Source organism: Lutjanus erythropterus, chromosome 7 (genome assembly GCF_056507025.1).
Source record: "Lutjanus erythropterus isolate fLutEry1 chromosome 7, fLutEry1.hap2, whole genome shotgun sequence".
In the NCBI taxonomy this organism is placed as follows: domain Eukaryota; kingdom Metazoa; phylum Chordata; class Actinopteri; order Lutjaniformes; family Lutjanidae; genus Lutjanus; species Lutjanus erythropterus.
Genome location: NC_139323.1, coordinates 31,835,019 through 31,862,540, shown reverse-complemented (window position 1 = coordinate 31,862,540; position 27,522 = coordinate 31,835,019). Strand labels below are relative to the sequence as shown.

The following is a 27,522-nucleotide window of genomic DNA, read 5'->3' as shown; positions in this document are numbered from 1 at the left end:
TACATTTTCCTCACATTAGGATCCTCTTTAGGGTATTTTATCGACTTGCGAATGGATCCCAAACTGAACTGGCTGATTGAACCCGCACCCTAATGCTCAGTCCACCCCTCAGCTCTCTGTTGGTTATTTATCTGGACTCGCAGACAGTCTGCAGACTTCTCACTAAGAGCTTTTTAATGACGCTCGCTGCTGGTGGACTAATATGATGTCAGGCTCTCCACTGAGGCTCATCCACCCTGCACATGAGGGGGGTAACCGCTGGCTACAACCACAACACTTCTCAAAGTCACCTCCATGTAAAATAACTTGCTCACAGTCTACTTCATCTCTATAATTACAGCTCTGTGGTTTGGTCAGGTTTTATGATAAAAGCTGCAACATTTTATAACAGCTCATTCTCCAAGTTTTCACTCTCTCTGCATGAACTTTCATCTTTTACATTTTCACGTTTCCCAATTCTATTTCCCAGAGAGAAAGAGAGGTTATATACAGGCCAGGGCTGTCCAAGATAAACTGAAGATGTTTTAAGACCTTCTTAATACCACTTAGAATTTAATTTAATGCCAACTTCACGGCCATGCTGGCAAACATTTGAAGGATATGAAGGAAAATCATTAATATCAAATAATAAAACATTTTATTTTAATACCTGCATGTGATTTCTTTGGTATTGCTGCAGTTGCCTTGGTGCAGCTTTTACACACTGTTAGAGGAACGATGCTGTGCACACATCTGTGATATAGGTGCCTTTTAAATAAATGACATCCTATTTTATTTAACCTCAAGTTCCTTGTGTTGACTGAACTGATGATGGCTCATCTTTTGCACAAATACTGGTGGAATTGGGCAGTTATTTAACTGGCAATGTTTCTCTCATATTGTTTAGCCAATATTGCTCCTCAAACATATATTCTGAAAAGGGAATGCACGAGGAATCGCACAGTGCAAATCATAAATTCAAGCTGATGGGTGAAATGATGTGAATGAGATGATCAATTAATCTGTTTGAGTAATTGTTTTAAGAAAAAAAGTCATTTCAACTTCTTAAATGTGAATATGTTCTGGTTTCTTTACTTGTTTATCACAGTTAACTAAATATCTTTGGGTTGTGGACAAAACAAGACATTTGAAGACGTCGTCCTGGGCTTTGGGAAACAACATTTTTCACAATTTTCTGACATTTTATGGACCAAGCAACAAATCAATTAATTGACAATAAAAATAGTCATTAGTTTCAGCCTGCACTGGGGAAAGGGGTCATGTCGTCCCAAACAGAACTCAGACTTGTAGTCACCCTGAGCTGCTGGCAGGTTGAATCACCTTTAGGAGTCCAAAATCATGAGTCTCATCGCCCCACGTTTGAAAGATTTTCAGCCCTAGCAGCCAAAGTCTCACAGTCATTCAGTCATGTGTTTCAGATTCTGCTTCCACTTAGGATTAAAGCTGCAACTAATGATTACTTTCTTTAGCCATTAATCTGTAGATTTTCTTTTCTCGACCTATAGCTTTGTTGTTTGGTCAATAAAATTTAAGAAAATGATGGAAAATGTTGATCACTGTTTCCTAAGGTGAAATCCTCAAATGTCCTGTTTTGCCTACAACCCATTGATATTCAGTTTGCCAGAAAATTTGCATTTGAGCAGGTGAAATCAGATTTTTTTTTTCCAAAAAAGAAAGAGATTAGATGAAAATCATATCAAATTCCTTCTGTTATTAAAAAAACAACAAAAAATACATTAAAAGTTATATATGACTCGAATAACTGATGTCATCATATAAATGGACAAAAAAGGTTTGTAAATGAAATTCAATATTTCACCTGCTTTATTTTGATTAAATATTAAATTCAATGCTTTTTAATACTTTTAAGACCCCCTGTGTACCCTGTATATGAGGACACCGGGAGTCAGTGGATTACCTGAGATGACACACACACACACACACACACACACACAGCCTGACATCAATCAACAAACACAGTGGGACTCTAATCAGATACACACCATGCAACTCTGCCTCCCCTTCTTTCATCTCAGAGGATGAAAGAATTCAATATGTGTCTGTACAGAAAGCGAGATAAAGACGAGGAAGGAGCTGCTGAGACATGAGATGGAGGGGAGATAGACAACAAGTGTGGGCGCGGAGTGAGAAAAAAGATTAAAATGAGGAAAATTTTATGGAGGGATGACATAGAGAGGCAGTGACAAGCTGAAAATTTTACAGGTTGAAGTGCTGAAATCTTGACAGTTAGAACCAGATATGGAGAATCATGAAAAGACAAAAGACATCTGAGGTGGAGATGGACAGCATGAATAAACCAGACAGACAGATGGATCCACAGGTGAACAGGTGAGTGTCACTGATATAAACAGTGAGGACTTGCTACTCGCTCCGACCTGTCAGAGGGACGAGTCTGACCTTTCTGAAGGCTCACACAAACAAACAATCAAGTTGAGCTTAAAGTACAGATCAGGTTTATGACACCTCAGCTCTTATTTCCTTGATTAACTAAAAAAAAAAGGTTATAAAAGGTTTACTTAGAGAGAGGATTCCTAATTCCTAATATTTATGTGGGGTAGCAGTCCCATGATTCAGCTGGCCTCAGCCTACAGCCAACAGGTTTGGATCAATACAACTCAGAGACCTGGAAGAGATTTAAAAGGTCTGATATGAAAGACTGGATCAGTCCACTGAGAACCTTTAAAACAAACACTGAGATTTTAAAATTGATTTTGTAAAGAAGTGGCTCTCAAATAGGGGTCAGTGGAACTCTGTATGGTCTGAGATAAAAAAAAAATAATGGTGTGATGCACTGGAAGCCTCTGAAGAGAGAACGAGAACAGGAGTGACGTGGTGGCTGAACAAGCTGCAGCCAGAACGAGAAAGACTGACTGACACCTACACACAGTACAGGAAATGAGTCAAAGCAACAAGAATTTCAGGATGATAACTTTAATATCGGATGTTGTTGTTTGCATTTGGAGCAAATAAGATCTAAGCACTGGCTTGATTTGCTTCTTAGTGTTAAAATCACTTCACTCACCAAAGCAACTGCTCAGATTTGGAAACAATGAGACGTCCTAACAACACTCATCAGAGCCAGAGGAGACCTGCATCTGTAAGTGTGCTTCCATACCTCGTGCTAACAATGTAAGCAAGTGAATATATTGTACTCCAGTCAAACAACAAATTTTAATGATGCAGAATACACATGTTCCAGCAGTCAGTGGCCATTAGAGAAGGAGCATTGTTTGACTCTAGCTTCAGTGTTCAGCTGTTTGGGTTGCTGCTTGCTGCAGACACACAGACAGGCCTCTCCACAGTGTTTGTGTGGGTGTTTGTGATGTGTAACTTGTGACAGAGAGTCTCCTACCTGAGGCTGCGGGAGCGAGGTCTCATGGCGGGGGAGCGGCGTCCCTCCTCGTCCGTGATGCTCTCGGAGCTGAAGTGTTTGGTGAGGAAGTGCAGCTCGTCCGGAGTGGGCTGGAAGGGCAGCTGGTGCAGCTTCTCCTGAGATGAACAGGAGGACTGTGAGAGGAGGAGCACAGAGGGAGCACAGATTACAACCAGCACTGGAGCTACTGCGGGGTGAGGCTGGAGACTGGGGCCAGGCCAGGGCCAGGTAAGGACAGGTGAGCGGGCGGGGAACGTAGGTTACATTCAGAACTGGAGCTAGTGTAGGGTGGATTTAGGTGAGTCTAGGGCTGCGGTCAAATAGTCATTTTTGCTTTGGATAATTGAGTAAAACGACCTGGAAGTATCTAAGGCCTTGTATCCAGATAGTGTTTCTTTCTGGCAGAAAGGCATGGTGCTGTGGAGCACTGGGATAAAGCATCTGTGCAGTTGGAAGAAAAACACTTCATTTCAATCAACAATATCTTGAAAATGCCTAAGACACCATTGCTGCACTTTAGCATTGCCCTTTTGGTTTTTATTATCCACTGTGTCTGTTTTCTGTCATTATGAGCACCAACTGGGAGACGTTTGCTCTCACTGGCCCTTTTCCATACACAAGTGCTGGCTTGGTTTGACTCAGCATCAAACTCCAACGCAGTGGGGATTTGCATCTAGGCTACCCGCTTAAAAGTGTGACTTGATACGCGCAGTAAATGCTGGTTAACCACACTTCATTTCTCATAAATTCTTCACAATAAAAGTCTCTCCATGTTTTGTTATCCAGCTGAAAGTGACCATGAAACAGTAAAAAAGCAGCCATCTATAAATACAAACAACAACGCAGGAGAGAAACTAAACTTCAAATCACAGAGATTCAGTTAGAAGCTAAAACAGTAGCTGGATAAATGGCACCACAGGCCAGAGGAAAAATCTTGGGGTTAACTGTCCCTTTAAAACAGAAACTATGCATCTCTTTCAACTATGTATGAATCTGTGGCTGTGTGCCTTTTTCCCTCACTGTCTTGTTGTTTGTGTAACTGGAGACAAAAATCTAATCACTAATTATAAGATCACGTCACAAAGAGCTAAATATGATAACTCCAGATGTGTCACTCTCCCTCTGTGAGATGATGACAGTCACATCGAAATGACAAGCATAACTCGTGCCTCGATTCATCTGGCCTTAACAGCTAAGATTTCGTGTTAATTCAAAGTGAACCACAGCCAAATATCTGCATTATAACTGGGCTAAATTTTATTAGGCCAGAGATATACTTGGTTTTAACAATGGGTACACATGCGAATCATTGCTGCCTTATTTATCTTGTTTTCGTTTGGATTGTTGGTTGAGCACGTCCCCGGAAATGAACACTTCACGCGCACAAGCATGTAGTTAAAAAGCAGGTATATCTCCAGCCTTAGACGTCTAGGATAGGTAGCACTGCTCCAACAGTATTTAAAGGACCAAACACAAGTCCAAAATACACACTGTAATAGCCATTACAGTGGTTTTGAAACAGTGGTTGCACAAAGGAAACCACCAAGCCCTTTTCATCTTTTATTCAAGTAATTTATTTTTCATAACACTAAGAATCAAACAAGTCCTGGTGTTCTGTAAATACAGTGAGGTAGCAAGGATCTTAGCAGTCTGGACGTACGAGGTAAGAGCTCACTCAGCTGGCTAACTCAGCTCACTGCTTTTGAATCATGCTGAGTTTCATCCTACAGGCGGCAGGTACAGAGGAACTGCACACCAGGGTATGAAGACGGGAGATGAAGGAACAGCAGAAGGTAAAGGAGAAGGAGAGGGATTAGACCAGTGGGACTGTTGGTATGTCCCTGGGAATGAAGGAAGGAAATCGATGAGAAACGGACCAGGAAGCAGAAGTACACTCGAGGGCATCAGAGGGGAGGACGGTGGGGAGAACACGGGACTAAATCATAGCTGAGGGGGGAGGTTTTGTTGGTTCGTTGATTTGCAGTGAAGTCAGAGGGAGCAGAAAACTTTTCCTATTCCTGGGTTTCTAGGATACACAGATCTTCATAAACACACAGAGTATAATAAAGATATTTACCGAGACAGTGGAGCTGGGAGTGTTGGTGCCATAGCCAGAGGAAGGCAAAGAGGCCAGAGACCAGCGCCTGCCGTCCGTCCTGGAGGAGAGACAGAGATAGAGATAAAAAAAAGATGAATACATGAAGAACAAACATTCAGCTTTTAATATTTAAATACATATTCTATAGCAGCCATATGAAGGAGATGCAGCACCATCACATACAGCAAAAAATTTAGTTGAAGGAGGGAAAATGCAAACACAAGGATAACATGGACTCAAAGGAGCAGGCAAAGCCATGAGGAGAATCCACTGAGACTCTGCAGAAATGAAGTGAAGCATGATGGGAGTTGACACCTTTTTGGATTTGGTTTATGTAATGTAAGCCGGCTGTTATTCTGTATTTTGGTTATTGTCGACAAATCCCACGTGAAGACCTGAAGCAACAGTGTGTTAGTCCTTCTCTCAGGACTACCTGACTCCCTCTGTTGCTCTGAGCTTAAAGCCCATTGGTTCCTACTCAAGATGTAAATCTTGATACACTTGCAAATTCAATGTTTCATTCTTAAACAGCTGTTCTCTGTAGTTTTATCAAACGAACAGGGGGAAGTAGTACATTTGTTTAGGACTATTTCCAGTGGCAGATTAATCCACATTTAATGCTCTAGTGTGTGCACGGTGCATGACTGATTCAATATAAACTACAACATGGGTGACTTCCAATACCAACATTACCATACTATTTAATACTGATGCATGATACTGGATTTTTGCTGATATCCGATGTGCAGATATCTCCCAACTAATTTTGGCTGATTGCATTTATTTTTTTCCACTTACTTGCAGACAACATCAAGTCCTTTCTGGGATTAAACTATTTTTTCTGCCTTCCCTCGTAGTGGTGGCCCACTGGCAGATGCAGACATAACATACACAATGCTTTTCAAAATGCACACATTCACTGGACAAAAGAGGACAACTACTGCTGATGGATTTTTTTCTTGTCCAATTTGTCAGAATGAATTTGGACGAAGGCTTTTAAGATGGGTAATTAAATTTGTAGTGTTGAAGGAATAAGATTGGACTCCTCCTAGCATGACTGACGCTGAACAGTAATTGCAAATAGCAACTCTGATATTCCCCATTTCAAAAAACCTTCACGCTGCAGACATACTTATGTAACCTGTGCATAATTAATGCACCATCTCATTGGCCAGTCATATTGGAAGAAATGTTCACTTTGGGCAAATACAACTTTATATTTTATTTTAAAGCCTTTATCAGCTGATATCAATGATGTGACCATGTTTTCATGCATCCCTCCCATTTATATGCTAGAAAAATGAAAATATAAATATACAAATATGAGAATGTCCAACTGTATCCTGTCACATTTTGCAGTATGCAGTGCCTTATCTTATTTTATCGTATCTCCCATCATTTGTAAGGCCAGCTGCAGTAGGAAGTAAAACTAAAAAGATTAAGTATGTGATCTGGACTGCAGCTGATGTCATGGAGTGGAACAGTGCGGCTCACTGATGTGTTAGAGTAGAGTAGAGCCCTATGGCAGAGAGGAACAAGACATATCACATAATATAATCCTTGTTAGATACATTCCCTGTTATTTTTTAGTCTTTTTATGTGATTTGAAAAATATGGATTATCTTCAGCCACAAATCTCACAGAACGCAGTCTTTCTCGTTATTTTATGACCCATCTCTGAACATCTGGGTCCCAGTGATTCTCATGACTCCAGTTAATCAGAGTTTTATTTTTGGCTCAGTCACAGCAGTCGAAGACATTGTTCCACGTTTAAACTTGATTTATGTACAGAGTGTTGGGCAGCAGAAGAGGAGACCCTGCAGGGCAACGTGTTGAAGTCACTCAGTGTGCGTGTGTGTGTGTGCGCTCAGCCATGCAGGACGGGAGGAGGGCAGGAAGGTGGCGGCAGGAAGAGGGAGGAAAAAAGATTGAGGGTTAAAACTGAGAGGTTACCTGTCAGCCCTGTGTCCGTGACTGTGAGGGAGACAAGACAGGGGTTTTCTTTTTATAGCTGTTAGCAGCTGTCAGCGACACAGTCTCACACACACATTCTCCAAGCCTGTTCCCACCTCATGTTATTGATGTTATAAAAAAAAAAAACAGGTCATGAACACAGGAACAGTTTGCGTTGGTTCAGGGGGCTCACTGAACACCATAGCGGCTGTACCCAGAAATGCATATAGGGATTTAACTTTCTATAATGACACTGAACTAATAGTTTATTATAATACCTTGCTCGATAATAATAAATGTAAATGGTAAACTGATTGTGTGATTATTTTCATAAAACACTGGTTATGGTCTAAAACTCTAATATGGTTGCCTGCAGTGACAGGCAAAGAAGTAGAGGTTAGGAGCTTTTACAGCTCACCACCACTGCCTTAAAAGAAGAACACTGAGACCTTTCGGTCTTTTAACATATATGCTATGGCTCATATTAAATGCCACAGTTTAGGTCTATCAACAAGCCTTCAGGGCTCATCTCTGGACATACAAAATAATAATAGAATAAAGAATAGCATAAAAAATGGGATCTGTGTCTGGTTTACTGGTGCTGTGGTTTTTTTTAAGTTCAGTTTTTGAGACAATACCTCACTGTGTATATTAGTTTGGATATGAAAATGCACCTGCTTGTATCTTGATTATTTATTTATGTGTATCCTCAATTGTACACATTATATTTCCTATTTCTTTCTTATGTGTAAACCCCCAAACTTACAGTTCAAAGTGTGTCCATGGTCTCAAGTAATAAAATAAATAATTCAAAGGGGCTCTGTTGGTTCCAGGAAAACTTCACAACTCATTTTACGCTCGAGACTTCAGCTGCAGGAGGGAGACTGAGTTCAAATTTCCCTCAAATAGGTATGTAAATTCAAATTTAAGATGCACAACATCACCTCAAGCTTTTTCCTGATATCATGTATTGGGGTCCTGGAGGATCCCAGTCAAAAGCATCCTAATTCAGCCTATGCAATTTTAATGGGTGGAACTATTTATTGAGTTCAATGTTTGCCATGGGTGCTAATTTAAAGTGTAACACGCTATCAGGGGAGGTAGAGGCACTCGATCAGTTATTTTGAAAGAGACAGACACAGCTGTCCACATTTGTTCAGTCTATTTTCATTTTACATAATATACAAAAGGTAACTTTACTAAAATAATCATCTCTTTTTCTTCAAATGTAGAGTAATAATGATTTAAAATGAAATAAGTTAACATTTTTCTTATGACAGGTATGTCTTACAGTAGTTTATTCTTGGCATCCCCAGGGACCCAGTCAGTAGCCCTTATTAAATACGTTGGTAGGATGAGAGTTAAATGAACAATCTGTCATATCAGCCTCCACCACACGGTGTCACTGCTGTCCTGGCATCTGCTGTGCAGCCGCAGCACTGGGGTCAGTGATCGGACAGAAACGGATTTCCAATTCAAATCAACATTAATGCTCTTTTTGGCTGCTGCACGCCTGCACGGATGCCATACAGTGTTTGATGATGCTGTCATGGAAATCGCCCAGGGGTCCAGTCTGACAGGAGAAGTGTGTTACCATGGAAACATCATCATCTTAATGAAGATTTAAGTGGGAGGCTTGCTGAGAATTTCTTTACATCTTACCAAACTTTTATGAGCTCACACGAACGTCTTTTTATCTTGGATTCAAAATCACACACGTGCCTGAACATACATGCATCTGTCACATGTACAATACACGCATAAATGCTCATACACGCACAAAAACACAAGAAACACACACTGTGCACACACTCTTCCCTCTTAGTAATTACTATCTGTGCGGAGAGAGCCCAGACAGATAAGAGGTTTATTAATCCTGGTTTGAGTGACAGCCTCAGAGTGATCATCTGCCTCCTCATCAGCTCACACACTATCATCAGCGGCAGCCCGGCTCTCAAGGCGCCGAGGCCACTGAGCCGCTTGACAGCGTTCAAAAAATATCGACATTAAAAGCTGAAGCACAGCTCATCCATTCTGCCCTCAATTTCTTCACTTACCGTCTGATTATAGAGCTTTATTTTGTTCTTATTTCCCTCAAATTACTTTTAACTCTACTGTTAAACATGCTAAACAGCGAAGTCACCAACTGCTTGTGATGCAAAAACTACCTGCAGACTCATGAGGCTGCCTTGCTTTGTGATTGTTCACAAAAAGGTTTTGTGTGTCATGTGAAACAGTTTAATGATATTTAAGATTCAATACTACTACCGTGATACTGCAGTGTGAGGAATACAAACAGCGGATTTGAGGGACGACATTAAAAATCTGGTGACTCAGCTCCATATTACAGTACTGATTTTTTTTCATCCTGCTCTACCTACAAGATGCACTGATTCTGTTTTCCAGGTATGACCCTCAAGCACACCTGCACATCAGAGTTTTTGCCTCACCTGCGTGCAGGAACAAAGGAGAAGTGTGCAGCCGTGTTTGGGGAGAAGTTGCGAGGACTGTCCAGTGGGCTGGTACCTGAGAGACAGAACAGAAGGAACAAAAGAATTAATATGTAAGCACAATAAACAGAGACTCTGCTGAAAGTACATAATCTCTGCATCAGCAACTGATAAGGTGATGGATTCAGCTAAAGTCTAATACTGTGCATCCTTCCTCCCAACAAACTGACACAGTGGAAAAGCTCGGGAAATGAGCTGAATCAAATTATTATATGATGATAGTTTCAGATAGAGCTGCAATGAGTAGTTGAAATTAGCTCCTTCCAGCCTCTTAAATATGAATATTTGTTGGTTTCTTTACTCCTTTATGACAGTAAACTGAATATTTTTGTGTTGTGGACAAAACAAGACATTTGTGGAAGTTATTTTGGGCTTTGGGACATAGTGGTTGACATTTTTCTTTTTTTTTCTGACATTAATAGACAAAACAACCAATCAAAATAATCAACAGATTAATCAACTAGGTAAATAATCATTAGTTGCAACTGTACTTTCAAAGCTGATGGGTAAAACAAGGTTTGTACAGCTGTTTCAGACTCTCAAAGCCTTTATCACCACATCTTTAATGGTTGTAAGTACTGTCTCTTTCTTTTACCAGCTGTTAATATCGACTTTGATTACATGTTTTGATCATGATTATTTAATGTTTGGTAATTTTGAGATTAATGAATAAACGGAGGACTTATCTTGCTATGAAGGACAAATACGATGACAGGATCATTCATTTCATTTTCTGTTAATGGAACATGAGATTATATTGAAAATCAAGCTTTTTTCAAGGAGTTGAACCTTGAAAAAAATAAAGGTTGAAATTAAGCATTTTCTGAACATTTAAAACTTTGCAGAAACCTTGGTAAACAGAACAGAGTGAAAGTGAAGCTTACATATTTTGTTAAGGTTGGTCAAAGTAACACAGATAGTCTGAAAAGGCCTTTAGTTTAGAAAATGTTCATAAATCCATTTTCCAAAGCTTTTGATAAGCTTTTAGATAAAGGTTGATAGTGTAGTGAAGTAAGAGGAGTTATTTCAGGCATTCAGGGTCCAAAAAAGTTTTTTTTTTTTAATTTTCTTTATAGAAAATGTTGGTGACAGTTGAAGTTCTAGGTACAAAAGACTGAATGCTCAATATGGAACTTCTTCCACTAAGGTCTCTCAATCAAAAACATAAGACAGACTTTGATGATGCTGTGAAGAAGCATGGTATCATGGGAATCATAGCTTTCATTTTGGAACAACCACCATTGCTATCAGACATGACTCAGGCAGAAATCATGTTCACAGACGAGGTAATGTATTGAAGTTTTATACAGGTTTCCTTTAATATCTTTATTCTTTAGTGTTACATATTATGCCTTTAACAGATGTGATAAACAATATCTGTTGGACACAAAAACTGAAGGACAAGATGTCAACAACAGCTCACGAGATGCATTTCAGCAAGAAACACTCAATCAAAGCACTTAAAACTCTGATATATGCTCAACTAACCGTAACCTGAAGCTAAAGAGTAAACTTTTTTGAAGCCTGATAAAAAACATTCAGCAGTTTAAATCAGTTCACTGTCAGACTTTGGGTAAATAATTCTGGGATGATCCAAACCCAGAGTGATAGTCATTATGTAAGACTAATCCTGGAGTCATGTGGCGTTGTAATACTCAGAAAAAATGACTTTGTGAACACCCCCCTCGAGTCAAAACAACAACTCAGAAAGTTGGCATAGATTTTGGTTCATGACTTGCTGAGTTGTTGACACGTGATGGACAAAAGCAAATGTATGGTTAACTACCTTTAATACACATACTGCATATTAATTGCCTGCTTGCCCAGAGCAAGGAAAAAATGCCACATCGGGTGAGTAGATCTGGCAACTCACTATTTGGCAAGTAATTATTCGACTAATAGTCTGACTCACCAGATGTATACTGCAGGTATAAGTCCTACCATTAGTCGCTTGCTTCAAGCGGCATCACAGCTTCCGCTATCTACGTCTTTTAAGTCCCCGGGAAAATAAGAACAACCTCTGAACTGCAACCTACACGCTGAAAACTGCAAATTATTGCCTGGGATGCTAATGGTAGGAAACAGCAGCAAACTGCTGTTACCTTTTTTTTTGTGGCGACGTAGTCATTTTGATGCCAGAGCTCGACGTATTTTACAGCGGCTCCACCGCTGAATCCTGGGCTCAGGGCTGGCCAAGATATTTGTGACTGGTTTAAGGAAATGCAAACAAGGTGGGGCATTTTTTCCCTATAGCAGAATACGCATATGTGGAGCCAGACCTTTCACCAGCACTGAACGCTGTGGAGAGAGGTCTGGCTATGCGAGACTAGTCGACTAATGAATTAGTTCAATACAAGTAGAGAGATTTCCAGCTTTTCTCTGAATATGAAACTCAATATCTGGGTTTTGGAATGATAAAACAACACATGTATAGACATCACATTGGACTTTGAGAAACCTGGATGGATTTAACATGACAGTTAACTTCAGTCTTTGTTGTTACTTGTTAGTATCTATAACAGATAACAAATAAAGCAATTTCTACAAGGGCAAATAAAAAAAGAAAATCATTATCATAGACCTCTAACATAGAGTGGCCTAGATTAGTTAAAAAAGCTATTTATCAGCATTAACCTTGATAACAAGTCAGGTACAGCTGTGTTTTAGTCACTTTAGGAAGGAACCGTTGCAGTAACAAGTTTGAGACCAAATTGCTTTATAATATAAAGCTTCAAACTGTTTAAGCAAACTTGCACAACAATGTGAATCTTCACTGGGACACTAAAATAAGTACAACAACCCTACCCTTTAAGCTCATGGACACACCACAGTTAGAAAAACAACTCTAAGAGTATTGTCTACATCTACTGGATTTGATGTGCTTCATGTTCAGTCTCTGTGAAAGCAAACCTGACAAATTACAAGACAAATGAGAAAATAATGGGCCTCTGTCTGAAAGCAGAGTGCATGTGTGAAGTGTTCTGCTTGTTCCTTTAGCCTCCCTCAATTTCCATCTTCTTCTGGCCTTCAACAAGACAAGAGCAGGATGGCTGAACAAGGACGTGAATGGAGGGTTCATGGAGGGAAGAGAAGGAGCTCAAGTGAAGAGCATGAATTAGATTGAACGAGACAAAAATAGGAGAAACAGGCTGCAATAAAAGACCGAAATGGATGGACATGCAGAGTGAGAGGCTGATGGAGTGTCTCATTAAGTGAAAAAGAGCTGAGAGGAAGGTGGAAGGTGGAGAGATAAGAGGGCTGACTAATCTGTCTCCTCTATCCACAAAGAGAAGTGGATTTAGGTAAAAAAAAAAAAAAAAAGGAGAAACTATGTTTATACTCATTCAGAGACAAATGAATTACAGAGAGAACGGGTTCAGCCAAAGGAAACAGGAAAAAGGAGGGTGATGGACAAAATGGGAGAGAAGAGAGACAGTTTGAGAGGATAGAAGATCACCAAAACCATCTATCATGTCTCATATTAAAAACTGTTGCTGTTAAAAAGTGTTAGAGCCATTTGATATCCATTATACCAACTACTAAAAGTAAATACAGGCCAACTGTACTCCAATTTTTTGCCTCTCACTTAGAGCTGCTGGTAACACTAGCAATCCTGACAACACTAGAAAAATTATGTTGTCCATGAACAAGATTTACGTGGTATCAGGTCCCTTAATTTCGTGATAAACAGGTGGTAATTGCAAAGTTATATATTTGGAATGTCTTAGAAATTACCCACAAATTCACCCCTAAATTTCATGGCTATGTGATAATTAGTGAGTATCATTTTCATGTGGTTGGTGGTAGCTACCAAGTTACATATAAGAAATTTCCACTGTCTTAGACTCAGGTCATCGAGTTTCATGTGATACCAGTGTCTTTACTCTAACTTTAAAACTCAGCCTGCTATAGCCGCTAACACTCTCACACACGTATACACAACCAAGCACAGTCAGGGTGTCAGTTTGTGCAATTTGTCATATAGTGGAAGACTTGGAGGTAAAGACAAAGAGGACTGACACTTTATCTTATTTCGGTGAATTTGTGAAAACCAGCGTTGGGTCTGAGGTGTGCATTGAGAAGTTATTATTTTGCAGTAATCGTCCTTGACATTGGAAACACAGATACGTTACTGTCAGTACTGACTGATTACAGCAAAAAACTCCCAAACAAAAACAGATCAACATGAACTCAATGTCACACTGAATAATTGTGTGACAATGAAACCGTAATTCAGTCCACAAACACTGTTTATGTGTTTCAACAAGAGAGGGGACACTGAACACAAAACATCTGCAGCACAAACTGAATGATGTGCTGCGGAGGTGACACCAAGAAAATAGATGAATAAACCTGAGATTATTTAATAACCACGCTGACACCTTCATGCATAAATACACAACATAATGGAAACGAATATTCAAGGCCAGTCTATCTGCAGGGAACCAAGGCACTCTGAGTGTCAGTGTGTAACTAATAATTCAACAGAGGGAGACACACACACACACACACACACACACACACACACACACACACACACACACACACATACAGACAGAGCTGGATGAAAGGGGAAAGGCTGCTGGCCTCAAAAACAGAAGGAGAGATTAAGTAGTCGGACATTTCCACATCAATTATGCATTTTCCTCAGCAGCTCGTCTGGACAGAGCAGAAACTCAAATATTAAATACGAGCATTTGCTTTCCGTCAGATGGGAATCTCTGTCTCTGTCTGTAGCTGGAGTGCAGAACATGTGCGCACACACTCGAGTGAACACGCGTGTTATTAGTCAAACAGAAGCTTGTTAGTGTCCATCGCGCTGGTGTGAAATGTCTCATAAAGATCCGGTGTATTGTTGAAGTTACACAAAGGTCTCTTCGGGGCTGTTATCAGGCTCGGTCGCTGCTTTGTCACACTTCATGGCTCCAATCGTGTGTGTGCATACTTGTGTGTGTGGACCATTAGTCAATGTAAGGCTCATTCACAGACAGCAGAATCCGTCTCTCTCAGTAAAGAAGAATCACACCCAGCAGTGATGTGTAAACTGCTGTGTTTCTTGGTGTGTGTGTGTAGGACGGTCAAGGCTTCTCAGACATATTTGCATAATAATGAGTCTGAGCTCCCACGTGTGTGACATGAGCTCAGTCTTATCAAGGCTTGTGGGATCTGTGTGTCCCAAGCCCCCTCACCATCGTTTTGAAGCCATAATAGATTTTAATGCTGAAACGATGAGCCGGTCAACCAATGAACTGATTAACATAAAATAAATCACAGACTGTTTGGAGCAAAAGCACCAAATATCCTGTTTCTGGAGATGCACTGATTGCAATATTGTTGGCCAATTCTGACTTTTAATGGGTCTGACCTGCAGATTCAGATTTTCTGTCTTTTTAAACTATAGTTGACAGACTGGTGGTGCAGTGGTTAGCACTGTTGCTGAACAGCAAGAAGGGTCTGAGTTTGAACCCCCTGAAGGGCTGGTTTGTGGCAGGGGCAGGACCTTTCTGTGCGGAGTTAGCATGTTCTCTCCGGGTACTCCGGCTTCCTGCCGCAGTCCAAAGACATGCAGCATAGTAGGTTAATAACTAACTCTAAATTGCCCGTAGGTGTGAATGTGAGCCTGAGTGATTGTTTGTCCCCATGTGTCAGCCCTGTGATGACGTGGTGACTTGTCCAGGGTGAACCCCACCTCTCGCCCAGTGTCAGCTGAGATAAGCTCCAGCATCCCTGTGACCCGTCAGAATAAGCAGTTACAGACAATGGATGTCAGAATATATTTTTGTAACTTTTCTTTAATGTAAAATTAAGGTGGATGTTCATAATAAGACACTGACCATTAAATAACTAACATTTTCCTCTAAAGTGTTCCAGGTTACAGTCAGTTATCTTTATTGGATTATCACATTAAGCTTTAGTACCAAAGGGAGCATTATCTTGCAAGATCTTGTAGGAAACGCGATTTCAGGTGGAGTCAGACGCAGTCTAACGGTTTGTTGTAGTAAAGCTTTGCAGCAGGAAAAACAGAGGCAGAAATTAAACGAGTCTGCATCAACACAGATTTTTAACTGTCACTCTGCTGCTGGCTAACATTAGCCTGAAGAGGTGAAAGTTTACTGGACTTCACCTCCCAGTCAGCACCGATAAAGTGACAGGTAGTTGTTGTCAGAGCTGTCCAGCAGTCGTTGGTCAGAGCTAATGTTAGCTTGCTCTGGCTAGCTTGACTTCTAGCATTCTTCTTCCTCTCAAAGTGTTTAATGTGATACAACACAGAGTGAGTGCTATTATTAAACTGAAAATTAGCATCAAACAAGCCTTTAGCAGTTAGACAGCTTTAGATAGACTGGAGATGGGCCATTATTCACTGTGCTGTTACTCTACATGGGACGCATACCGAAGCGTGACACATACATACATTTGACTTACGTTTCTGGTGGAAATCTTCCTACACTGAGCCTCATTTTTCAGACTGCCAGCTAGTAAAGCTATTAGCGTACTATGTGTGTATATAGAAATTAACCAACATACTCATATGCGCAACTGGTCAAAAATATCGTTTCAGCATGATGATGTATTCTGAGAAACATCAAATCACTCTTAAAATCTATTTGAATAATACTTTCCACTTCTTGTCAGGAAAAAAAAACTCTGTGGATTGTATTTTGAAAGTGAACAATGAAGTCAAGTGAAATGTAAATTACAGCTGAGGGTACCTGGTGGGCGGTCTCATCACAGCAGCAGGTATAGAAGCTGCTTTGCTGTCACATTTTTAGAAGGTTTTGTGCTGCAAACTGCAGTGACAGTGACCTACTTTGGCAAAGACTAAGAAACACACCAGCGTATGAGATACATGCAAATGTAATATCTGCTTTGTGCCTCTTCAGTCTCGCTCCCTCGCTGCCTCTCCAGGGAGAGTGTGGTTGGGATAACAAAATACAGCTATAATTGGGGAGGGGGCGTAAAGAAAAAAAAATAAAAACGTGGATTTCCTCAGGAGTGTGTGACAAGAAACTGAATAAGAGAAAAGCTCGGTTCCCTGCTGTCTTTCTTTCTGTCCTTCATTACAATTACAAAGCTGAGCGGTGGATTGTTTGACAGAATTCATCTAAAGTCAGGGCACACGAAGCTGCCAATCATTGGCTGGCCTTTGCCAAATAACAGCTCACTGTCAGCCGGGAGGAGAGAGGGAAGGTCAGGGAGGGTGAAAAGAAAGAAAAAGAGGAGATGTAGATGTTGAAAAGGAGAAAAGGGGACAGAAAGGAAGAAGATTAAAGTAGATGTTATGGAGGAGACAAGAACGGGCGAAAAAATGGCAATAGAGGGAATCGCAATGAGAGAGGAAACGAGGGATTTATGCAGACTTTCAACATTTAATAAAAGTCATTTCTGGAGAGGATTGGTCCTCATCAGCCCCTCAGGATATTAGACTTTGAGGAATCTCCATCTGATTAGCAGTAAATGGCTGCATGATTGAAACCATGATGAAATTCATGATTAGGGCCAGAGCGAGAGATTGAGAGAAAAGGAGGGAAGAAAAAGCAATCAACTATGTATAAAGATGGTCTCCGGGAGTGAAAGAAAAGGTTTAATGGCCTCCAGTGGTGCATATTAATCAGTTAAGTAGTAGCTGACAGTGAGATATTACGGCCTCGGATTAGAATAGGTAATATCAAACTTAGCATAAAACTGAAGCACTACTTAAGCTTTTTATTTAAACATTTAATCCTGAACGAGGCTGAAATCAGTATTTCACTGTTCAGGTGGTTCCAAAGCAACAGGAGTGAAAAATTAAAAACTGCAATATTAATCAGTGATATTTAATTAGCATTATTTATTTCCTTGGGCACGGTCTGGGACACACAAAAAAAGACAGGACCGACTGTGAGGTCGACTGCAAAACTGGTTGTAGGGTTACCATGGCAACACAGCTGCCACAGCAGTCTGGTGGCAGGAAGGAGGAGGAAAAGAGGAAGAAGATAAGGAAGGATGAAGCAGGAGATTATGGATGCTACACCACGCTGTGACCCCAAATCTGCAACCACCTTTGCAACCTTTTTCCATCTCTAGGGCTGCAACTAACAATCATTTTCATTGCTGATTAATGTAATAATATGCTTGGAAAATGCTAAAAGTAAAAACATTACACATTCCCTGAGACCAGACTTTGTTTTTAAATGGCTTATTTATTCTGGCCAACTATTTTAGCCTCAGTTTTTTTGCTACTTCTCTTTATTTGCCCCTTAAAGTCTCTTATTAGCTTCAAATATAGATTTATTGCACATTTTCTTTTTTAGAATAACCAGGGCTGTTTGAAAACAAATCAGTATTTATTTCTTCTTACTATTATAATTTCTGCATCTTTTGCCTTTAGTGGACAGAATACAGTCAGGAAGGGAGGAGAGAGAGAGAGAGAGAGAGAGAGAGAGAGAGGGGGAGACAGAGAGAGAGAGAGAGAGAGAGAGAGAGAGAGAGAGAGAGAGAGAGAGAGAATAACATGCAACAAGTTCTCTTCAATCTGTGTATGTTTAACTTTAATTTGCTTCAAATTCCTGACCGTACTAAGATGCTAAGTCATTTTAAGCACTTCTGATTAATGTTCTTAAATAACACAACAAACAGTTTAAGTTTGAGCTTGATGTGAGCTGTCCTGACATCCAGAAAGGACAATTTTTGTCATTATTTTAGCACAAAATTTACTTTTATGTATTTTAATCACTAAGCATTAAATAGTACAGTCAAGTACAGGCTCCCAACAGCTACAAAACCAACAAATGACACCAATCAAAGTTAACAGAGAACAACAAGCCATTACTCATCATAAATTTGACAAAGCTTTTGTCAAATTCAAACTAAAATGCTTACAATATGAATTTTAAAAAATGTCAAATATCTTAATCAATAACCTAGAAATAGCAGTAATTGTGCTTCATTTCACATTTTCTGACAAAAGCAATTGTTGAATAAATAAACAGAGAGTAAAATTCAAAATGAGGGAAAAAATTAGGAAAAATGATAATCAGTTATTGATGATTAATCAAACTATCTTTTAAGGAACATCAAGCAACTCTAAAACAAAATATTTACAGTAACTCTACAGCCTCTTCCTTCACTTCAGTAGAGCGGGACACAATCAAACTTGATGGGCTCATGTTGGAGGGAGGAGTTACAACAAAATGATACGACTCATTTTGCTTGTGAAGAAGAAGACGATTCATGTTTTGATTGGCAGTGAGTTACACCAGTTGTCAGCAGATCTGCAGCCATTGGTGGGACAACTACTGCACTTTTTGTATCTCAAATTAAAAAATGTTTGTGTTTAAACACAGTTTTACTTCTAGGTAAGAATTTCCTTTAAAAAAGCCATTTCAACAAAACCATTTATTAAAAGTGTGTGTGTGTGTGTGTGTGTGTGTGTGTGTGTGTGTGTGTGTGTGTGTGTGTGTGTGTGTGTGTGTGCGTGTGCGTGCTGTGACCGACAGGTTGGCGGGTTCCATTATTTCCTGAGCAGGAAATGAGACGTGTGCGACTGTCTGTCAGCTGAGCACAAACACACACTGTTAATAAGAAGCTCTCTCTCCATCTGCAGTCAGATATAATTGTTGATATTTTACCATCTTTCCATCCCGCCGTCCTTCTCTCCTCCCATTCGCTCACTGTCATCACTCCATTTTTATTCCGTCCCTCAAATCTATATTTCGACTCTGTGGCTCGCCCCCCTTCAGTCACCATCAATCAATATCACTATTATTCATCTCTTCTCCATCTCTCTTCTCTCTTTACATTTGAAGGGTTGGAGGGGGTGGGTGGATGGGTGGGTGGGATTCTGCTGGTGGATTTGTGGGGGTTTTGTGTGCTTGTCGTACATGCTGTCAAGCGTGTTCGACAAAAATCCTGTCAGCGCACATTTCATCTGTCAACACGCACACACAGAGCTGTGGCACACACACCAAATATGTGCAAACACACTTTTTCAGCATGTGTAGTAAACTAATCACCAACTATTTTGATAAAAAATTAATCGGTTTGAGTTATTTTTTAAAAGAAAAAAAGTCAAAATTCTCAGATTACAGCTTCTTTAAAGTGAATATTTTCTGGTTTCTCTTGAAAGGGGCCTAAATATTTTTGGGTTGTGGCCAAAACAAAATATTTGAGGATATCATCTTGTGCTTTGGGAAACACTAACTGACATTTTCTATGATTTATTAGACCAAACAACAAAACAATTATTCGAGAAAATAATTGACAAATTTACTGACAATGAAAATAATCATGAGTAGCAGTCCTGCTGTCAACAGCAGAATGAACCTGGTCTCGAGGTGACCTGCCACCGTGCAGGTTTGCAGGTCACTCTCTCATGTAGCAAAACAAAATGTGGACAATCTGGAGTCGACAGGCAGCGGCTGACAGTTTATCTGCCTGTGCATTAACCCATGCAATCAAATATCTCGCTGTGCTGCGCTCAGTGGGCAGTCTGAGCTGTTAATTGAGCTTCGTCGGTGAGTGATAATAAACAACACGACTCCATGTAACACACCTCACCTACTGCTACTTCACACACCTTTCAGCAGATGAGGAACAAATGAACATTGCTGCAAAAACAGGTCATTCAAAAACACCTTCAACTAATAATTCTTATCTTTTTGTCATCAGTTATTCACCATGTATTTATAATGTATTGCTGCGCTAACAACAACATTTTGGTCCAGATCGAGATCCAAAAAACTGCAGATCGCTATAAACACTGTGGATATTTATAGTCCCCAGAGGATGAATCAATGTTTAGTCTAGTGCTGCTATATCAATAATTTCTCATTAATTTGAGAAAGCTTCTAATTAATAAGTTTCTCATTGAGATAATAAGTCATTATTTAGAAATAACAAGTCATTATTTAGAAATAATAAGTAATTATTTTTGGGATAATGAGTCATGACTTGACAAAGTTTCTCATTATTTTGAGTCATACAGAAAAACTTTCTTGAAATGGCTTAATATTTCAAAATAATGTGAAACTGTTGAGAAAGTCTCTCATAATTTTGAGAAAGTTTCATCATTTTGAGATGCTAAATCTTTATTTTGAGACACTAAATCATTGTTTCGAGACACTAAGTCGTACATTCCAGATCCTAAGTCATTGTGAGATAGTAAGAAATTATTTCAGTACAGTTTCTTATTTTTCTGAACACATTTCTCATTATTTCGAGATACTAAGTGAAAGCTGCTGAAAAACTGGGATTTGATAAGTTTTCAAAGTGCTGATAAGGATGCTATAGGTATCAACGTGATTTGTACAAAAAAATAAAACATATTATTTCAAAAGTCAGACACAATACATACATGCCTATTTGGTGTGTGTGTGTGTGTGTGTGTGTGTGTGTGTGTGCGTGCGTGTGTACCTGTGTGTCCATGCAGAGGCGAGTGTGGTCGTGGTAGGGTGGGGGAGGTGCTGGAGGTCACAATCAGACTCTTCCTGTTGCTCGTCCGACAGCTGAGGACAAAAAACAAACTCAGTGAGTTCATCCAAATCCAAGCACAGATTTTAAATCACATTAAAACTGTACAATCTGCATAATTTCTACAATAACTAGAACTTTAAGGAGCTTTGCAATGAACCGCACATTTTTTGTGACTGTAACAAAACCTTCTTTGGGCATTTCTCCACCCTGAGCTGTAAACTGCCACAGTCACTGTCAGTCACACATCAGGAAAACACACTTTAACCTCACACGCTCTCGTGAATGTCATCTGTACCGTTTCCAAAAACGGCCAAACGGGCCCTGCAGCCCTGTGACAGTACCAGCAGGTGTCCACTCGGGGTGTCAGACACACATCTGATTGCAAACATTCACCAGTGTTAAGTATGTGTGTGTAGATTTTATACATGCACTGCTGGTGAGCTCACAGATGTTACAGTTTCAGTGAGGCGAGACCTGCTCCACATACTGTCTGTCCTTCACACCAGAGGACAGCAACGACACACAGAGACATCAGACAGTCAGACCACAGCTGCAATCATGTAACACACAGCCAACGGTCACAATTGGTTATTTTAGTTCACCTTCAGCAAATCAGGACAGAAAAAATATGTTTTGTCCACTTTTATTTTATATAAATGTTCCTGCACAAAGATGCAATGTGTAGAAATTGTTAAATATGCTGTTTGCCTTGAAACAATAATAATACAGACGAGATGAGACGCTCCATCAGCAACGTGAACACTGGGTACAGCAGCCCTGACTGGACAATTACTGTAATTTGTCACAGGTCTTCAAGTAGAGACAACAGCTGCAATTCCAAAGTCCCTTTAACCCCCCCTTAAACAATGACATTTAAATAACACAACATCCACAGATATTACTGTCAGCTCCCTACTGCAGGACAAGTTTATATATGATACCATGGCAACAACATCATTTTATGCTGCAGGCATAAGCGTTTCTGTTTGTATTTCAACTTAATCTCCTGTTTATTTAAAGTTCACATCACCCAGAGAGTGTCTCTATACTTCACAAGTCAATAAAGAAAACATCAATCTTTTATTTCCCTGCATTTGTTGCCTTTATATTTTAAGGCCTATCTGATGTTTTGTTGGTTTTATGGCTTTACCATGAGAGAATAAGAATCTCATTTTAGCTGAAATAATATAAGGCATTGTATGTTTAGACAAGAGCTGGGCTTTTGTCAGTAATTTGAGGTTTTTGAAAACATCACTCCTCTTCATTTTCACTTGTCAACTGTTGCTTCTTTTAGCCAGAAAACTGTGAAACCAGGAGTAAAATAGTTATTATCTGGTCAAGTTAAAGACACAGTGGTTTATGGACATTCACATGTGGACAGGAATCGGGTTTCCTGACATTTATATGTACCTGATTTAGACACTGGGAAAATACACAAAGCAAAGATGACATATAAATGTGATTGCTTGGTTGTAACCAGGGCTGGGCATCGAGAACAAGTCCTAAAGTGGACCCATTTCTGAAATTACGATTCCTAAGAAATCATCAAGAAATTAAACTTTTGATTCTGCTTATGGATTCCCAAGCTATGTGTTACAATTACCACTACAGTTTGCTTCTATAACATTAAGTTAAGACTCTCGACAAAGTATTAGCTTCCCTTCTTACACTGTTGACCATGCAGAGGAGATAATAATCCCCTCCCATAATAATTCAGTAAACTGCAGGTGAACTGGTGAAATGTACTCGACCCCTCACTCATGTCAATTGAAAGTCTGTAAAACATCCCAAAAATAACAATTACCAAGACAAACCACCTTTTTCTGAACAAACACATTAAAAACACTAAGTCCAAGCCTAGCTGTATCGTTACTTCAAGGAGGGATTTGCTGATGAAATAAAAGTGACGAGGACAACAAAGGATATTCTGCTTACATGAGGACATGTCTGTGCAGATATTTCTATTTTGTGAAGCAATGCACGACTGTTGCACGAAATATAAATGAAAGATGCCAAATATTTAATTGATAAGTAACATTAGTCAATAAAATATATAACTGAAGGTATGTTTGTGTTTTCATTGCATTTCAGCTCTCCAGCAGCAATTTGTTCAGTCAATCACACAAGAGCTCTTTCTCATTTTAGATGTGTTTTTTTGTTTAGGTAACATTCAAGCTAAATGCTATGATCCCATTCAGTCATCTTTTTGCCTCTTAGTGGGTGTAACTGCAGTGACTCCACCTACTGTGACATCACATGTATTCACCAGCGTTCAAGTTCAACTCAGGCCTTTTACTGCATGCCATCCCCTCTGCCTTTCCTGTCTCTCCACTGTCTCTATCAAATAAAGCAGAAAAATCATAAGAAAAGAAAGACTGCTGATACAAGCTCCATCATGAATGGCTGAACACTCATTATGAGGTTGATTCAGCAGTGAAATGGTTCTTCTCCTCCCCCTGGGCTGAGATAACTTTGTGTTTGTTGTGTATATCCTATGTGTTTGTGTGTATGTCATTTGTGTATGTGTGAGTGCACACTGCTGCACAAAAGATGTTTGTAGAAAAGAGCAATCTGCTTTAAAGCTGTGACATCCGTCCCCAGACAGAAGGGAAGAGGAGGAAATAAAGCGGCAGCCTTCACACCTAACAGCTCCAACACACCCACAGGTCGGATATTTTTCCACTTTGTTGTTTGTTCTGAAGCTCTGAGTGTCCGTAATGACTCGAGGCGAGGCTCGTTACACTTCGAGGAAACGACAGATGGAAGCGGAGGCTGTGATGAGGCCTCCAGGTACACTGGGATGATGATGTCTTTCTAAAGTAACACATTTCTACAGATGTTGCCTTTCAAGTCTCAAACACAGTCAGATGACATTGTTATTTTCCATGTAAACCATCACAGCTTGATGTGAAGTTGGGCAATCCAAGAAGTGAGCTCATAAGTGCATCCAAGAGAAGCTCCACAGGGATCTATTCCGGGTCCTGTTCTGTTCATCGCATATAAAATGTTTTATCACACTAATGAAAGTATCTCTGTGCCGATGATGGCACAATCTCACATTGTAATGCTCAGCTTACAAGCCTGGCTACTGAACAACTGCATCTGACTTTAACAATCTCCAAAGGGCACTTTTAAATCTGAAATCTGTTTTAAATGAAGACAAAAAATATGTTATGTCCACACTAACCATGGTGGATTTATAGCTGGCGTCCAACCCAACTGAACAAGACCACAAACAACTGAGAAGGAAAGTAAAAAAAACAGCTTCAAAGATCACAGAAACACCACAGCTACAGCTTCAGGACATTCACAGCACTTGCCACAGAAGAAAGGTATCATGGAGGACACCAGCACCATGGTCTGCTCTCAGTCCTTCCCTCAGGGAAATGCTTACAGAGCATCAGAGCTCAGACCAGCCACATCAGAGACAGTTTTACCCCGAGGCGGTCTGAACAAAAAACAGTAGAAGCCTTACATAACTCACGGTGAGTTATTTAGTGGGATTTCTTATTTATTGTTTTGTTTTTCATTAATTTAATTTTTCATATCTAGTTTTAAGGGCTGAGAGAGAGCCTGGGTTCATGCATTTAAATTAGGAACGTATGAGAAATTGTTGTAAGAATGATATCAGCTACAGAGATTTGGTTCAGTCAGAACAACAGAATATTAAAATAATGATCTTTGCTCATTGTGTGTGAGTTAAGCCTGAACTACAGGTTTTATAAATGTCTTTGTAAAACAGATCAAGTCTGAAAAGGATTGAATGAATTGTTCACGACTGATAAATAAATTGTGGGGTCGGGGGCTTGAACTTTTTTTGGCTTCTGAAGTGGGGCATGCTGAAAGAAGCTTGAGAACCACTGCATTAAAGCAACCTAAAATTACCTCAAGTTGAGACTTCATTCCATCACTTTCCAACACTTCAAAAACAAAATGTGAACATTTGTTTGAAAAGCCAACCAGCAGGGCACATGTTCAACAGTGGAACAGAGAGAGCAAAAAATAATTTGCAAAACAATTAACCATTAATCTCCCAGCAGTTACCACTTCAACACATGCACAATGGGCTTGATAACATTCTGTGTTTTACAATTAGCATCTCAGTTCTATTATATTCTGTGGAAAATCTGTGGAAATGTCAGCAGAATTGTGCAGCACAGATTCTGTGCAGACCTGCTAATAACCTAAGGATGAAGTTGAACTTCTTGTTAAAAAATAATTTGATCCCGATCATGCAGAATGTGTTGTTGTTGTTGGTTGCCAAGCTTCAAGAGGCTATCCAATCAGAGTGCAGGATGAGATTAGAGGCTCTCATCCCTGAAGTATTTTGCTTCAGTTTCTGTCTGCATCGATTTATTAACTTAAATGAACAGAACCCGGTGATCGGGGGGGAGCCAGGGAAGGTCTGACTGACCTCAAATGACCTGAGCTCCCCTGGAAACAAGACACTGTTAAATAACTAAAACAAACAAATTTCAGCAATTCATATGCTGCAATGAATGATACAAGAAAACATAAAATCTAATATCTTGTCATCTGTAATTTTAGATGTGTTTGTGCAGCTCTGCCCTGAACAGTGCGGCTGACTTTATCTTCAGTCAATATCACATAAGACAGACAGACGTGGGCATGTGCGCAGTTTTTATGTAGCTCGGCTCACCGGCTGCTTTTGTGCGTCTGTGCAGAGTTGATTACAGGACTTCACCCCCTGAGAGCGTGTTCAGTTCAGCCGCTTCTTCCTCATAATTTCTGCCGTGCTCCACTTTAAAAATGTCTTAAATGAAGAAACGGACACACACACATGTACCTCTGACAGGCTCTTACAGTGCCTGTGAACAGCTAACAGCATGTGTGTGTTGTGTTAATTGGCCCATCACATCTGCTGCCTGTAATTATGTAGTTGTGTGGTGTTTCTGACAGGCCAAACCTGCCGAGATGATCACAAGACACATGAAGCGATTAAGGCTGAAGTCTTTGCTACAGTTAAATGATCAGTGTGACATCCTACTGGAGCTCTTTATCTGTGATGTCGGCGTGCGTTTTTATTTCTAGATTTGTGAGGACCAGTTTGCCTGTTAAGCTTCAAATGCACTACAGAGAGTATTTAAGTGGTTATGAAACAGTCTCAATTTAATACTGATGACTCTATGTGAGCTACAGAAGCAAATGAGACCATCAGCAAGACAAGACTATTTCTGTATAGTTATTCTTAATGCCTGCCACCATGTCGGATTCTCCTTGAAATCAGATGAACCAGTTACCGGTATGCAGACCAAAGGAGCGTACCTTTATACTTTCCCAGTGACTAAGACATTTAAGAAGAAGCAGGAGTAGATTTTTCTTTAGGTAATTTTATTTTTAATGTTGTATTTTATGATTATGTTGGTGTGAACACAACTGCTTTGGTCCACAGCGGCCTCAAAAATCAACAAAATATGAGAGTTTATTGTAGTCGTTTTAAGTTTAATCTGATTTTTTGGAAGGTGAGGAGTAAAGTAATTAGAATACGGTAATAAATCGAAGTTTTATCGAAATTGCATTATGTTCTGCTGCAATTTTTTCAAATGTGCATTATTTGACAAAATCACATTTTTGTTTGTAAAATTATTGTGGTGCTGCAGAGAGAGAGATAACTTTCATTCAGCCCTATTTTAGAGTTAACATTAAAATAAAGGCAAAGGTTAGGGGCAAGCAAATGTACTACGTTGTGTGTGTGTGCATTGGGAGTGAAGAGTATTAAGTGTTTACACATACCCACCTGACAAATAATTAGGCTAGTGCATGAAATGTAGATGCTGTGTGTGTGTGTGTGTGTGTGTGTGTGTGTGTGTGTGTGTGTGTGTGTGTGTGTGTGTGTGTGTGTGTGTGTCTCCTGCCATCTGTTTAGATGTGCAGCATCAGCAGTTTGAGCCCAGCATGTGGTCTGCACACACACACACACACACACACACACACACACACACACACACACACACACACACACACACACACCTGTATGAGGAATGAGCTGCCATGTTGGATATTCACTGATGTGTGTTCAGGGAATTTCTTTGTCTTAAACAAAGACACACTCTAGTGTTATTTACCTTCTCTGAAGTTTTCCTGGAAGTGTGATA

At 39.9% G+C, this 27,522-nt stretch overlaps 1 protein-coding gene across 1 annotated transcript in view; it reads right to left on the bottom strand.

The window, feature by feature from the left end:
• The window catches only part of mast2 (microtubule associated serine/threonine kinase 2), a 210,555-nt gene that overhangs the window by 31,870 nt on the left and 151,163 nt on the right, over nucleotides 1-27,522 (bottom strand). Inside the window, exons 6-10 of the mRNA XM_084723557.1 lie at nucleotides 21,347-21,438; nucleotides 9,896-9,971; nucleotides 7,446-7,466; nucleotides 5,472-5,550; nucleotides 3,374-3,528 (exon numbers count right to left, since the gene is read on the bottom strand). Coding sequence (XP_084579683.1) covers nucleotides 3,374-3,528; nucleotides 5,472-5,550; nucleotides 7,446-7,466; nucleotides 9,896-9,971; nucleotides 21,347-21,438 — 423 coding nt within the window. The remainder of the gene's footprint in view (nucleotides 1-3,373; nucleotides 3,529-5,471; nucleotides 5,551-7,445; nucleotides 7,467-9,895; nucleotides 9,972-21,346; nucleotides 21,439-27,522) is intronic.